The sequence below is a fragment of the Theropithecus gelada genome, chromosome 11, assembly GCF_003255815.1.
Source record: "Theropithecus gelada isolate Dixy chromosome 11, Tgel_1.0, whole genome shotgun sequence".
Classification (NCBI taxonomy): Eukaryota; Metazoa; Chordata; class Mammalia; order Primates; family Cercopithecidae; genus Theropithecus; species Theropithecus gelada.
Window position 1 is genome coordinate 113250161 of NC_037679.1, and position 16731 is coordinate 113266891.

The 16731-nt window shown below is 36.4% G+C and overlaps 1 protein-coding gene across 6 annotated transcripts in view; it reads left to right on the plus strand.

Annotated features, from left to right (window-relative positions):
* PLEKHA5 (pleckstrin homology domain containing A5) overlaps positions 1 to 16731 on the plus strand; it is a 250338-nt gene that overhangs the window by 61511 nt on the left and 172096 nt on the right. The window contains exon 4 of one of the 6 annotated variants that reach the window (XM_025401936.1): positions 13682 to 15351. The exons of the other annotated variants lie outside the window; for them this stretch is intronic. Coding sequence (XP_025257721.1) covers positions 13682 to 13685 — 4 coding nt within the window. The 3' untranslated portion in view covers positions 13686 to 15351. Of the gene's footprint in view, positions 1 to 13681; positions 15352 to 16731 lie in introns of those variants that run through there. 6 annotated transcript variants of the gene reach the window in all.

Below are 16731 nucleotides of genomic sequence, written 5' to 3' on the forward strand. Positions count from 1 at the left end.
TTGAAGGAAAAAGACAATGGTGGCTGTGCTAATTTTGTTAGGAGTAAGCTTTCAATTCAGTAGAAAATGACGATATATAGAAATATAATTCAATAAACTTTGCTGGGCGGTACCATTAAAAATAACAGAGCAGTTGGGAAGTACTTGATATATAATATCAAAGGGCATTGTCACATCTGCAGTCAGATAATAGGTCTAAGTTAGGTTGGCCACAGTGAGGGTGATTATTTCTTTCTGGGCACTGCACTTAGCAGTAGATGGTAGCTCCTGGCAGGTTCACAGTGATGTTCGTTTTGATGAAGTAAAACAAGAAAGTTGGATTGTGATAACATGTGAATAGCTGAAAATGAGCTTGAATTTAGTAGACCAAATTTACTTTTTTCTATAGCATAATACCAACTGCTTTCTAATTAGTAACTAGAAGAAATGGAGTAAGAGTAAAAAGTTTGGATTTAAATTGAGGTCAGTCTACATTCCCTCTAGTCATGTTTTTTTGAAACTGACCCAAAGCTCTCAGCCTCTTGTTTTTTGCTTTCTTCCTTTTTTAGAATACCATTTATGATTTTTGTCTATCCCTTGAAGTCCTATATTCTAACTGAGCTTTCATCTATAAGCGTTTTTGGGCATTGTGTGCAGAATTTAATATGTTCCTATTTATTAAGAAGGATGCCTTTCTCTCTCTCTCTTTTTGTGCAGAATTTATATTTTATTCCTTCTAAATGCTTTGTTAAATCAGAAGGTCAAGGAATAACAATATGCTGTTTCTGCCCTCTGGTGGTTGAAAGAGATGTTGTAAATAAGTAATTACAAAGATGTGTGTACTCTGACTCTAACCACCCATGGCATTATAGTTTCTTTTATTCCAACTACATTTATTGGTTCACTGATTTATCAAGCATGTAATGAGCATCTTCTGTATGACTGTCTTTATCAGCACTCTAAAGTGCCTTGTCTAGTAGCATTCTGGCCATTAGAAGCAAGTTAACATATGTGAGGTCTTATAAATGGAGTTCCAAAAGCCCACTTCTGCTGTGTCTAGATCTGACTTTTTGCACTCCAGGTTTGGATTGCAAAGTATTTTCCTATCTAAATCTAAAATTTCTAGATACACTGAACTTCAAATTGGTAATACACATGATGAATGAAAACTGAGGAAATATTGTGTCTTAGTCAACAGTAAGTATTTAATATCTCAGTTTCTGTGAGTCAGGAATTATGGAAGTGACTTAGCTGGGTGGTTCTGGCTCAGGTTCTCTTGGGAGATTATAGTTAAGATGTTGGTCTTAATTACAGTTGAGATGCAGGGTTGTCTGGGGCTAGAGGAACCGTTTCCAGGTTGATCCAGGTTATTGGCAGGTGGCTTCAGTTCTTCAGTCATGGTGCTTGGCTTTACCCCTAGTGAGTGACCCAAGAAAAAGCAAAGAGAAGCCAAAGGGCTTCAGTGACCTAGCTCAGAGGTCGTTTTGCCAGTTCTGCAATATCCTACTGGATATAAAAGTCAGATCTTTTTAGTGTAGAAGGGGACTAGAATATAGATAAGTCCTCAGTGTTCCTGTCTGATGCTTTTAAATGGAACACTTAGAGAAGTAGGAAAAGAATGGTAATGGAGATGAATGAGTGTTTCTACCTTATTGAGGTGTAGAACCCATAAAGGTAACATACAGGAACGTATTTTTATGAAAATGAAACTAGACCATTTTAATTTTTTTTTTAATGTGATCTGTTTCAATTTAGGTTTCTTTCCCAGTTGGGTGAGAAACATTTCTTCAGATAAAGTGCTTGGTAAGTGGTGGCTGACCAAGCTTCACAGAAACAACTACTTGTTTGTAAGATTCTTTAAGAAATTACTTATATTTGTGTTTTTTTCTTCAAGCAATGAAAACCATTTTTGGTCTGCCGCCTGTTGGAACATTGCCATTCTCATCAAGGTCATTATGAAAAATAGAAAAAAATTGAAGTTGATTGGGTGGTAAGCAAAGTGTGGCCACTTCACACATATGCAGGTTTGAACATTACTAGGTTGTCAAGAGCAGGTACAAATAGAGTCAAGAGTAAAGAAGTGTCCAGACTAGAATTTTACTTTAATATTAAGGACATAAGGACTTTGAAGTAGAATTACAAAGGCAATTTAAAATTACCAATCCTCTCTGCTCTTATCTTCCCCCAAAATTGTTATTTCCCTCCTCTTTCTTTCATCCTATCTTAATACATTTTTTTCATAAATAAAATCTGAGGTCAGCATGTTATTTTTACTTTGAAAAGACAAATTATACTTCTAGTATAATGAATGTATGAGAAAGAAAAATACAGGAAGATAAGAACAATTTAAAATATTAAAATTTCATTAATCTGTCTTTCATGTAAAGATTTCAGTCATATTAGATTAGAAATGATGTTCCCAGTTCTGAAATTTTATTGATGCTTCTGGCAATGGCCAACTTAGAGTAAATATTTCAATGGAATAACTGTATCAGACCATGATGCTTGTTTACCTTTAAGGTCTTATTTTGCAGATTCAACTTATGAAAGTACTGTATTAATAAACTTGTAATCCCTAAAGACAAAAGAACAGATTTATAATACATATTATGTTGATTTAGATTATATTCCTTTTTCAAATTAAATTCATTTTTTATTTTACCTTGTCATTGTTTGCATTTATAATTTATGTATAAAGGCATTATATATACTTAACGGTAAACGGGATTAAATGTAAAAGAAAGCCTTTCAATGACCAATGTTTATTGAGTTTTTATTATGCACCAAGACCTCTGGTAGCTTTTGGGGTCACAGTGATGAATAAAACAGGCACTGTCCCTGAATTGTTGCAGCTGATTTGATGCTTAGAAATAGGAAAAAATGTTCTTTTGGGGGAAAGGGCAAGGGGTCAGGGAGGAGTTGTGTATTGAAGGTTGGAGATCAACAAGAGATTCGGTTTTGGTAGGTTAAGTTTGAGATGGTTGTGGGAAAACCAGTGGAAATTTCAGGCAGGAAGTTTGGTATACCAGTCTGGAACTCAGGAATGGGTTAGGAAAATCAATTTGACACTTATCAACATATTCATGCTATTCAGACCATTAAACAGACTGCTCTCGAGTCTTGTGTAGACCAGTGATAGGACTAGGTGACATAACTGCTAAAATTTTATTGACATAAATAACTCCTTTCTGAAAGTTAATAAAAATGGGAATGTTGCTTAGGAAAAGGCTCTTTTGACAGCAGGCAGAATTTTCCTTTCATTAGAGCTTTTGTGATTTAATGCCCCCCCTTTCTATTCTTGATCTCATTCTAGTGGAATTTGGTTACTTGCTTTTCTACGCTTTTCCAAAGACATTAATCTGTTTCTTTATTAATTGTTAAAATCTGCTTACAACATGTTGCATCTTCATTTCCTCCTTGTGTCATATATTTTGAAAGTTATTATTCAGCTGAGTCTTACTCTTTGAAGTCTTACTTTTAGTGTCAGCTTCACTTCACCTTTTGATAGAAAAAACCCAATCTTGAAATCCTCCTTCATCTTGTTAAAAAGTTTTAGGAAATATATTGTTATATTTACTGGTAATTATGTTTTCAGTGATAGAAATACTGGTTTAAAGCTAGGAAAACTTCCTTATGGATAATAATGCCTTTCTCTTGAAGCATTGCAAATAAGTAAATGAATTATCAGTTGGATAAATATTTCCTTTTTTGGTCTTTCAATTCCCCAAATAATTTTTTTAAAAGATACTCATTTATTCAGGTTAACGCAAAGCACTGTGCCACGTGCTGCAGGAGAGAAAGCTGGGAGATAACTTACTGCATTCAAGATGTGTACTACATCTGTGGCGCTCGTCACGAAATCAGAGAGCTTTACGTGCTGCACATGGATGATAATAATCTAAAAGTCTTAGTAGGAAATACAATTATTGCTTGGACATTCTAGAGTTAAAAATTAACCTTGAAAGCCCAGCATATCTAATTATTTCTAGCATGTTGGAGAACTGAAGATGATTCATTTAGCCAGAAATTTCAGTTATCTCAGTGTTATTGAAAGTTCCCTATCTGATCTTCCTTTTATTACTTGCCTTACTCTTGTGAGACAACCATTAGGTGTGTTTTAAATGGAATGTCCCAAAGGAGAAGAGACTTTCCTATTCTCAACCCTCTCAAGATAAGCAGATCTGAGATTAGGAAAAAAGCAACTGAGCCAGAGCCAGTTTTCACAGGAATTTAAAAATATCAGTGTGAAAACAAAATGAGCAGTGAAGCCCAGCTATTTAAAGGGCAGGCAAAAGAGAAGTTGGAAAAGGAAAATGAGCTGGCGGCTAACTGGATGAGTGTGGTGACTAATTAGTTTCCTATGATACAAACATATTTGGCATTTTATGTCATTTATTTTAATTTTTTTTGACCATTACCCACAATAAGAAATAAATATTATTGGATGATCCACTATCCACTTTATATAATACTAAAATGAAAATACTTTCTTCTCTTTGCCACCTATACCTTCTCTTCTGTTTTGTTATTTTAAAGTACTGGTAGCAAACATCATTATCCACTAATGGGTCAGACCAAGATTTAAAAACACAGTGCCCTGTGAAACAGTGAGATTTACATGGGCAAGAATGGGAGTGAAGTAGGGATTGTTTCTTGCATATAACTGTGGGTCATAGACCAGTATGTAGAAATCAAACTGTGATACTTTAATAGCCTGGCACACAGCTTCCTGCACTGAATGCTTTGAGTTAATGTTGAGTGTTGTTGAATGAACAGCCTAGCATCCATCACTACCATGCAGCCTAATTGGTGGTGGTTGTTGTCAGTCTTGTCCCCTAAACTCATCTTATTGCAATATAGATGATTGTTTTTCAACTGCTGCTGCCAAGAACCAAAATATTCAGCTATACAAAATAAGATACGTTGTAACCTAATTAGATACAGGAATATCAACTGTTTTCTCAGATTACCTCCAAACATAATGCTATAATCATTTATTAACATTCCCTGTTCCTGTGAGTCAGGAATTCTCAAGCTGCTTGGTTAGGTAGTTCTGGCTCAGATTCTTTTATGAGATTGTATGAACCTTATGAGCCTAACGCTTTAGTCTCTGCAAGCTTGAAAGCTCATGCTGGAGGATCTGGCTCAGGTTCTCTTACGAGGTTGTATGAGCCTTATGAGCCTAAGGCTCTAGTCTCTGGAAGCTTGAAAGCTCATGCTGGAGGATCACGTGTCTGGCAAGTTGAGGGTGGGTAGTTGGTTTTTCTGCACAAGGCTGCGTGACCCATGACATGGTGGTTGGCTTTGTCCATAGTGACCAAGCCCAAGAGAGCAAGGCAGAAGCTGCACTGCCATTATGACTTAGCTTTGGGTGTCACTTTTGTCATATTTTATTGGTGAAAAAGGCCAGTCTTGATTCATTGCAGGAGGGGACTATACAAGGGTGTGCATACCCTTGTATCGTCCATGTATAGGTTGGGGATCATTGAGGGTCATCTTAGAGGCTAGCTACCATACTTTAAAAGGATATCTTTATTAACAGTTGACTTGAATTAAAAAAAAAATTTTAGTATTTTTATTTTTAATTTTAATGAAGGAAAAAGTAAACATGTAAATGCTTGCTTTACTTTTGAATTTTATAAAAGCAGATAATTACCGAGAAGTGCTGACATTTCTACTTTTCATAGGAAACTTGGAGAGAAGTCAAAGGTGTAAAAAGGACAAATTTTAGAAAATGAGATTCATGAGGAAAGACTGATTAAGTTCACTTTAGTTAATGAAATGTGGAATTATGAAAAATTAAATATTAACGAGAACCCTAATGAAATTATAAGAATAGAAAAAATAATTTACTCTTGGCCTGGCACAGTGGCTCACACCTGTAATCCCAGCACTTTGGGAGGCCGAGGCAGGCAGATCACTTGAGATCAGGAGTTCAAGACCAGCCTGGCCAACATAGTTGAAACCCTGTCTCTACTCAAAATACAAAAAAAATTTAGCCGGGTGTGGTGGCATGTGCCTGTAGTCCCAGCCACTCAGGAGGCCGAGGCAGGAGAATTGCTTAAACCTGGGAGGTGGAAGGGGTTGCATTGAGCCCAGATGGCACCTCTGTACTGCAGCATGGGCCACAGAGTCAGACCCTGTGTCTCAAAAAAAAAAAAAAGAAAGAAAGAAAGAAAGAAAAGAATTTATTCTTACAAAATTAGTAATACTAATCATTAATAAGTGAAATGATCTAGTAAATAATTGGTCAGAGTCTTGTGGTACTAAACTTTTAAGGAGTGATAAGACTATCATAGAGATTCTACTTAACTAATACTTTAGATTAGGGGTCAGTAACTGTGGCTTGTGGACCAAATCCAGCCTGCTGCCTGTTTTTGTAAATAAAGCTTTGTTGGAATGTAGCCATACTCGTTTGTTTATGTAATGTCTGTGGCGACTTTCTCACTGTAGCAAAGTTGATAGTTTTGACAGACTGTTCAGTCCACAAGGCCTGAAATATTTACTATCTGGTCCTGTACAGAATAAATTTGTTGACCCCTGTTTCAGATATTAGACTTTTAAATTGTAGATTAGGTTTTGGAGTGTTTATGAGGTGCATAAATCCAAGGACAGTAGCGTGTAAGTCAACTTTAAACATAAGAGGGTACAATATTAATGTGGTTTTGATTTTTAAAGAAGGAAAGTCTTAATACTTAGAAGGGGGTATATTATAGTAAGATTCACAAGAATGATGCTTCATTAGGTAAGACTTTGTTTATTAAGATACTTTATGCTTATTAAGGTAATTCCCCATGTTGGGAACACATGAAGCCAAGATTTTAAAAGCAAATAATGTTGATTAAATTAGGTTGCTGTGAGAAGGCAGTTTAACTTTTTAATCAATTTCTTACTTTCAAATGGAAAGTTAGGTATGAATTTTATACTTGGACATTTATTCTGATTTAGAGTTTTGATTTTTTAAATTTGTATGTAATCATAGGGTACAAGTGCAGTTTTACTACATTGATATGTATTGCACTGTGGTAAAATCAGGGCCTTCAGCGTGCATCTATCACTGGAGCAACGCACATTGTACCCACCAGACAGCCTCCCAGCACATTGTACCTACCAAGCAGCCTCCCGTTATCCACCCTCCTCCTACCCTCCCATCCATCCGAGGCCCTGTATTAGACCATTCTTGCATTGCTATAAAGAAATATCTGAGGCTGGATAATTCATAAAGAAAAGAAGTTTAATTGGCTCATGGTTCTGCAAGGCTGTCCAAGCATGGTGCTGGCATTTACTCTGCTTCTGGGTAGGCCTCACAGAGCTTTTACTCATGGCGGAAAGCAAAGCGGGAGCAGGCATGTTGCAGAGCCAGAGCAGGAGCTTTAAAAGAATGGCAGGAAGAGAGGTGCCTCACACTTTTAACAACCAGATCTCATGAGAACTCACTGTTGCTACTACAGCACCAAGCCATGAGGGATCCACCGCCATGATCCAAACGCCTCCCACCAGGCTTCACCTCCAACCTTGGGGATTACATTTCAGCATGAGACTGGGGTAGAACAAATATCCAAACCGTGTCAGTCGCCATTGTCCTTCATTCCATACTCTGCTTCCATGTGTACACATTAGTTAGCTCCCACTTGTAAGTGAGAACTGCAGTATTTGTCTTTTCTGTGTCTGAGTTGTTTCACTTAAGATAATGGCCTCCAGTTCCATCCATGTTGCTGCAGAATACATGATTTTATTCTTTTTCATGACCGAATAGTATTCCATTGTGTATATGCACATTAACTATTCAGTTCTCCATTGATGGATAGTTAGATTGATTCCGTATCTTTGCTATTGTGAATGGTGCTACAATAAACATACAAATGCATGTATCTTCTTTATATAATGAATTCTTTTCCTTTGGATAGATACCCAGTAGTGGGATTGCTAGATTGCCTGGTAGTTCTATTTCTGGTTCATTGAGAAATCTTCATACTGATTTCCATAGAGGTTGTACAAATTTACATCCCTACCAACTGATTTTTTTAAATATGAAAGAATAGTCTAGAGAATGTGCCCCTCCTTAATATCCCCCTTTTACCTATCTACTGCAGAGTGACTTCAGGAGGTACAGGTATTTACCAGTTTTATTATACAGACAAATTGAATACTGAAATCTCTGGATCAGAGGCACAGATTTTCGGATTCAGAGTTGTATGAACAAGGACAAGTGCTATAGGGACTTGTAAAGCTGGAATTGGAAATCTCAGATGAAATACATTTCTAGTAGTACCACCAGCATATATTCTACTGAACTGGCTTTGTGATCATATTACTACCTACTTTTTAAAACTGATGAAAAGGGTTTATATCAAATATACTTTACGATTATAGAAAGCAAATGATTTACAGGTAAAGCTGTTTTCTTTAGCATTTTAATTTCAAAACATAAAATAGCTACCATTTATTGGGTATTTATACTGTAAAAGACACTGTATTTGTCACATTTCAAAAATTTTCTCGTGGTGATGTTCACAATAATTCTGTAGGGTGAGAAACAGTCTTACTGTAGTAAGACTATTAAATAAACGAAACCTCTGAACCTTGGAGTTTAACTTGCGCAAGGTTAGTAACAGGACTAGGACTTGAACCTGAACCATCACACTCCAGATCTCTCCATACCGCACTGCTAGCATGTATACCTGTCATCTTATTCCTGGCTCCTGTTGTTTCCCTTTTTATTTCCTTTCCCTTCCTCCCACAACCTCTTTTTCCCCCATTTCTTTTCTTTCTTTTTAATTGTTAACTACATAACTAATACATGCTTATCAGAACAATTCATATAGCACAAAAGGATATAAAGTAAGGAGACTGGGTGAGTGATAGCTCATTCCTGTAATCCTAGCACTTTGGAAGGCCAAGGCAGGCGGATCACTTGAGTCCAGAGTTCGAGACCAGCCTGGGCAACATGGCGAGACCCTGTCTCTACAAAAAAAATACAAAAATTTAGCTGGGCGTGGTGGCACACACCTGTAGTCTCAGCTACTCTGGGAGCTGAGGTGGGAAGATTGATTGAGCCCAGGAGGTGGAGGCTGCAGCAGTGTGCCAAGATTGCACCATTGCACTCCAGCCTGGGTGAGAGAGGGACCCTGTCTCCAAAAAAAAAAAAAAAAAAAAGTAGCCTTTATCTAGGCTATTAACATATACTGTTGTGTTACCTGCCTTTTAGGTATATATCTATGTATATGTGTGCATGTGTGTGTATATATATGTATGTGTGTATGTGTATTTTTGACAGCTGCATGATGTGTTCCATACTACAGATGAACTTTAATTTGTGAAGCCATTCTCTATTGATTATTCTGTTTACTTTGGCATCTTTCTCTCTCTTTGTTGCTATTTATATAACTTTGCTTAATGAGCATCTGGTGTTTGCCTTACCTACACTAATTGAGATGATTGAAGTGTATCTATCTAGTTTCAGTTTTCAAAAAGCAGTAGTTATGTTTTTTTCTGTGACATTGAACAGTATTTTATTGAGTGATTTCTTGAAGAGTATTTTGTTTCTACAACTTGAGATCTTGTGAGTCTTTTCTAAACTTTTTGAAAAATCTGTCATCTTCCTTTCTCAGTTGTCAACAGAGATTATATTTTATATGTCAGTACTGATTAAGGATTAACTATTTCAATCAAATGTTTTCAATTAACATGTAAAGACAATTTAATAGTAGATTTTTCATAGGTGTTTAGACTGTAAAATCTTGTATATGTTAAATGCATATAGTGAAAAAATTTGAACCACAAACTGTCAACAAGTAATTTGTAATTTTTCCGATAGAGCATTAAGGTAACTAACATAATTCCTGATGTCATAAAGAATAAAAAATACCATATCTAGCTAGCAAGAATGTCTCTTACAAAGCAAGAAGAAAACCTACCCCTATGTGATCTCTTATTCTAAGCAGGTGTGAATAAAAGAGGGATACTGTGGCAAAGTGGAAAAGCATAAGCTCCTTCTAATCCCATCCTGCCATTTCCTAGCAGTGAAACCCTGTTTTACCTTTGCTCATACACAGTATGAATAGTAAAACCTCTGTGACAATATTCCTGTACAAACAAAAGACGATTAACGTATCCACAACACCCAGAGTGGGTCTCAACAAATGGTGGCTGCTATCGTGTTGCTGCCAAAGCTGCTACTCTGGCTTATGAGTTTTTAACTTGTTTTCTCTGTTTATTTTTAGAGAAATAGCTTAGAGAAGTGATTTTTTTTTCATAGTTTGTAATTGAATGAGAAAATAAAATGAGTTTTTTTGGATTCCAGCACTGATTGACCATGTTGACATAATTAAAACTTTCAAATCCTTGTTCACTGGCTGTGGTAGAGTAATAATTTACTTAAATCCCAAGAGCCAATCTGTCCTATTATGTTTAGAAGTGAATATACCTCCTGCCAGCTGTCCCTCCTTCTCTGCCGTTCTGTAGAGTTAGCTCTCTTCCCCACTGACTCCACACTGCACTTCCAACACTGGGGACCTCTCTGTTCAGATCTTACTTTACTTTTTGGCAGCATTCAGCATCGTTGGACCTTAACACCCTTTTCTCCTGACTTCTATGACATCATACCCTTCTGGGTTTCATGCTGCTTTCATGACCATTCCTTTTCTGGCCCTTTTCTCACTGCTCCGATCCTACTGATCTCCCATTCAGACCAGTCTCCCATACTGTTCTGGCTATTTTTCAAATATGTCGGCAATACTTATTTTGGAAGATGTTATGTATTCCTACCTCAGGGTCTTAACACTGACCTTTTCCTCTGCCTGTCTTTTTGTTCCCTTTTTGCTCATGTCTCACCTTTTGAATGATGCTTATCCTGACCCCTGTTTAATTTCACTACCCTAGCCACACTCCTGAGCCACACTCTAGTTTTTCTTTCATAGCACTTACCACCTTCTAATGTACTACATTATTTATTTTGTTTGCACTTGTCTTCTCTGCTAGAAGCTCCCTGAAGACAAAGATCTGTTTTTCCCACAGATATACCGAGCATAGGACTAGGCACACAGCTGGCATTGTTGAAGTCACAGAGTCTATCTGGTGTGTGTGTGTGTGTGTGTGTAAGTCGCCTCATTCACTTCCAAGGCTCTTTGTACACCGTATGCCAGTCAGCCATAAATCTTCATCTCCACCTTTTTCTCCACTTCATCTCCACATTCACTGACTTTTCATATAGTGTCTAATATATACAGTCAGAAAAAACAACTTTGCTGCCTTTGCAGTCATCCTCAGTTTTTCTCTTTCCTTCACTTAACAATACCCCACCTCCCCTCCAGTCTATCATCAGTGAGCCCCGTTGACACTTCCTCCCCTCCAGAACGTATCCTCAATCTGCTCACTTCTCTCCATCTCTGCCACACCTCCCGTCTTTGCCACCATCATCTTTCACTCAGACAACTGTGGCAGCCTCTTTGCTTTTCTCCTGCTTGTCCACCCTTGACCCTTTACAATCCATTCTCCACACTGGCTAGATTCATTTTCTTAAAGTATAAAAATGTAATTCAGATCCTGTCAGTGTCTTCCAGTGGCTTTCCATAGCACTTAGAATAAAATCCAAAGTTCATTATCTGACTTATAAATCTAACCCTAGTTGACTTTTCTACTTCTACAACTGTTTTCCTCTCATCCTACCATACTGTAGTCACAGAGGCCTTCTTTCATCTCTTTCAAATATGCCAGGCTTAGAGCCTTTAAACTAACCGTCCACTCTCTCTGTCCGGATTTCTTTTCCCCTTTTTGTGACATTAAGTCAGTGCTTAACTGTTGCTCCCTCGGGGCTTTTCCTGACAATCCATTCACTGAGTCATTGAACCTGTCTTAGTTCTTTGCATAACCCTTTTCCACTATCTCATGTAGTCTTTGTTTATTGAGTTTCATCCCCCCCTGAGAATGTATGCTCCATGAGAGCATAGACCTTTTTACTGCTGTTGTGTGTAATACGTAGAACAGTGTCTGGTTCATAGTTAATGCTTAGTAGATATTTGTGGAATGAATGATTGTGTGAATGAACAAAGGGAGCAGATTTTTTTTAATTACAAATTTTGTAATACTTAAGTTATTAACTATCTGATTAACAATATCCTTAGGCAGAGTTGGAAAAAAATGAGTTTTGATTTTGGGGAAGGGAACACTAAGAAATATTTATTTTTCTATCTTTTAGCAGAATGCAGGAATAGTTATACGCCATCCCCATTTTTTTATTTATGTAGTGAATATTTTTAAAAATTTTTCTATAAGACCATTATTCAGCAGCAAAATTATTTCATGTATGGCTTTTTTTTTTGTTTTTGTAGCAAGACATGACAGATTTTCTTATAGTCTAAACATTGTCTATAGCAAAAGACAGCTTGAATGCCAAAATAATGTTTAATTAGATCTATTCATTATCTTGCCACATGCTAAGTAGGTGCTAAGGATTTATCACTGCAGTAAAAGTCACTGGGTCATTACATTTATTTTATGGAAATATGATTTAAAATTTACAATTCTTTTTTGTAAGACAGTAACAAATTATTATGTAAAACTTACACCTCTGCCCAAGACTCTTGCAAATGTTTGCTCCTGATTTTGTAGAGATCTTCCTAACGATTGAATATTTAAAATTCAAAATGCTTTTTTTCTTTTTTGGAAAAATGCCTTCTGTAGATATATCTGGGCGAGAAAGCAATAAAATATAAATTAAAATATTTTATCAGCAACATCTAGTGTCAGTACTTCATGACTGTCAGTGTGTTGTACTGAAAAGTGTCATTGGTTTGTCCCAAAGAACGAAGTGGTGGCAGTGATAGCAGTATCTGTTTCTAACTTGTGGTTTATTTCTCATTTTCAAGATCCTGTTGCCACTGGTTTTTCTTCCCAGTGGTTGGTTAAAATTCAGAGTTGTTTCATGAATACATGACAGTGTGATCTTAGGAGCTTGCAGTTGCTCAGAAGCCAACCACACTTAGAAAGTCTGATGTAAATATTTGTACTGCAAGATGCTCTTTGTTGAGATACCAAGTCCCAGCAAAAAGTAGCATTAAACCTGATGACCACAGATACCATGGAGGAAAGGCACATTCTAAGACCTGAGCTTTTTTTCTGAAGCTGTGTGTAACTGATTCTATATTTTATTCTCTAAGTTAGGTGAAATCTCAAACTTTTTGAAAAGAGTCACTAAAAGAGAATGAAATCATGTCATTTGCATCAACATGGATGGAACTGGAGGTCATTAAGTGAAATAAGCCAGGAACGGAAAGACAAATAGCACATGTTTGCATTCTTAAGTGGAAGCTAAAAAAATGAATATCATGGAGGTCGACAGTAGAATGATGACAGTATAGGGAGAAAGGGAGCTGAAGAAAGGTTAGTTAGTGGGTACAAACATACAGTTAGATGGAAGGAAGAAGCTCAAATGTTAGATAGCAGAGTAGGGTGACTATAGTTAGCAACAATGTATTAAATGCATTTCAGAATAGCTAGAAGGGAGGACCTAAAATGTTCCCAACACAGAAAAATGATTAGTACTTGAGGTGATGGATCCCCCCAAATAACCTGAGTTGATCATTATAGTTTCCATGCGGCGACAAAAGTATCACCTGTCCCCCTTAAATATGCGTAAATATTATGTACCAATAAAAAAATTTTAAACATTAAAAAAATTTTTTTTAATCTTTTATCCTTCCAGCTGAATAGATTTCGTTTTCATTCTTCCTGAGAATAGAAGATTTAATGGAAGTTCCAGTATCTGTATGCAGGCCTATGACTAGCTTCACTTCTTGGTGACTAATACTAGTTGACAAAACAGCATATTCTAAACTAATTGTCTTCATTATCCAGTAGCTTTCCTATTCCTCATAACAAATGTTCCAGATCTTTGATTACTCACCTCAGAATGCTTGTCTCTGTCCTCTTTTCCTCATTCCTCGCAGATCATACCTTGGAGAAGAAAATAGAAACTATCAGCCATGAACTTCATTAGCTTTTTTCTTCCTCTTCAATCCAAATCTGTCTGTATCTTCATTCATTTTTCTTAACCCTTTCCTTGCTTGCTATTTCTGCTTTCCAAAACCAAGGAAGGAATTTTGACAGAAGTGTCCAAGGAATTCATTGGGGGAGAATGAATGATTCAGTAAATGATGTTATGATAATTAGATAGATAGCTATATGTAAGCATAAAAAATGTTTAAAAACCTTAGGCCCTTGTAATCACATGCACAAAAATTAAGTGGATTATTGATTTAAATGTAAAAACAAAAAGTATAAAACTTTTAGAAAAAAGGTTGTGACATTGGGTCTGGCAAAGATTTCTTAGATATAATTAAATATTTATAAAAGAAAAAATTGGTAAACTAGACTTCATCAAAATTTAGAAATTTTGCTTTATCTATGTAGGACACTGAAGAGAATGAAAAGACAAGTCACAGACTGGGAGAACATACAGGCAAATCACATATTTGTCAAATAACTCATAGCCAGAATATATAAAGAACTTTTACAACTCAATAATAAAAAGACAAACAGCTAAATTTTTTAAATGGGGGAAAATTTTAAATATATTTCACAAGAGAATATACTCAAATAGCCAGTGAGCACATGAAAAGATGTTCAGCGTCATTAAACATTAGCATACTGCAAATTAAAACCACACTGAGGAACCCACTAGAATGGCTATAATGAAAGACTGTCAATATCAAGTATTGCAGAGGATGTGGAAAAACTCAAACTCTGTTACACTGGTAATAGAAATATAAAATGTTACAACCACTTTGGAAAGAGATTGGCAGTCTCTGGAAAAAAATAATTGTAAAGTTGACCAAGCAATTCTACTACTTAAGTATCTTAAGAAGAATGAAAACGTGTCCATACAAAGATGTGTACTAAAATGTTGATAGCATTATTCATAATCGCCTAACAGTGCAAATGTCTGTCAACTACTGTGAATGGATAGACAAAATGTGCTATCAATACAGTAAAACTACCCAGCAATAAAAAAAAACAATTGACTGATAAATGGTATACGATGACCGAATTTTAAAACCTTGATGCTAAGGAGCCAGACACAGAGACTACACATTGTATAATTCCATTTTTGTGAATTTCCCAGAAAGGCAAATTATAGAGACAAAACAAATCAGTGGTTGCCTAGGGCTGGTGGTGGATGTGGAGATTGATTGTAAATGGGACATGAGGGAATTTTTTTGTGGTGATAGAAATGTTATAAAACTGGATGTGGTAATAGTTGCACAACTCTGTAAATTCACTAAAAGTCACTGAACAGTACACTCAACCATAGGTGGGTTTAGTGAAATGTGAATTGTACTGCAATAAAACTAAATAAAAGCTGAGTTAGTACCACTTGCCTCGGGTTCATTACTTTTTGTTCATTCTTAATTATTCCCTTCACAGTTACTCCCCACTCTTCCCCTACCTCTTTCCATATTTCTTTACTATTGAAAATTATTTTCAGTAGTTTTGCCTCCTGAGTTCACTGCCTTTTAGATCACATTTAGACCATGGGTTTCTATCACCACAAAAAAAATTCCAAAATCTGGGTCCAAATTTCAACTCTATTCACGTATCTGTGTGACACAGAATAAGCCTCTGAGTCTCTGTATCCAGATTTGTTTACCAGGTAGAATATTAATAAAATCTATTACATGAGGATTTGTGAATATTAAATGAAGCCATATATTTGAGACATTCTATAAGTGCTGTCATTCATCACCTTAAAACAAGACTCATAAGTTGAAAGGCTGTGAACTGGTGAGCATCTAGAGGAGTGGCTCTTAATCAGAGCAAACTCAAACTTTAGGGAGATTTTATAGACTGGCTCCACTGATGGGTCAGGTGGAAAGGTTTCTGGACCCTGGGAAGTACATGTGTGTGTTTGTTCTCCAGCTTCGCAGATGATTCTGCTATAACCTAATGGTAAACAAAACAACAACAGATTGCAGTGCAAGACTCAGCCCATAGAATGTACAAACACCAATTGTGAACCCTAACAAACTGTGGTCTCTGGGTGATAACGATGTGATAATGATAATTGCCGTACAAGGCTCATGTATTCATTTCCAGTCTTGCTCCTCCCATTCCCTCCCTTTGGTTAGGTATCAAATGGAAGGCAGATACATTTAAGTCATGAGCGAGATCCACCCATCTCATGTATGTACATGCAGTGGGACAAATGCACTAACACTGTATAAAGTCTTCAGAGGATACTCAGTTGTCATAGAAATAAGTTACATCTTTGGTTGAGTTTTTAAACATTCATTCTTACTGGGGTAGTATTTGGGAAACATTATATCAGGTTTTGCTGGTAGAGAAAGGGTAAATCAGTAAGTTAAAGAATAAGTGATATATAAGGATTTAAAAAAGAAGGCCTCAGGTTTAAGGGATATATGTAATTACAAGATGATCTCAATTTTAAATCAGAACACTGAAGTTGGATGGATGGGAGACAGGAAATGCATGTTAGAGAGCAATTTAGTGATATGGAGGAATTCATACAGTGAATTTGAAATGAGTAAGTACTATGCCAGTGTGACTGGAATTACTGCCTCTTTACCTGTCTTCATTTACCTGTTTTTGTGTCTATCTGTTTCTTAGAGTTGACTCCCTCACTCTTCTATTTTCCAGGGTCTAGAACACTTCTTGCCATCTGCTTCCAGATTCCATCTCAGAATAATTAGTTTTTATCTCTTTCTTTCTTCCCAGTGTTGACAGCCGTCACTTTCT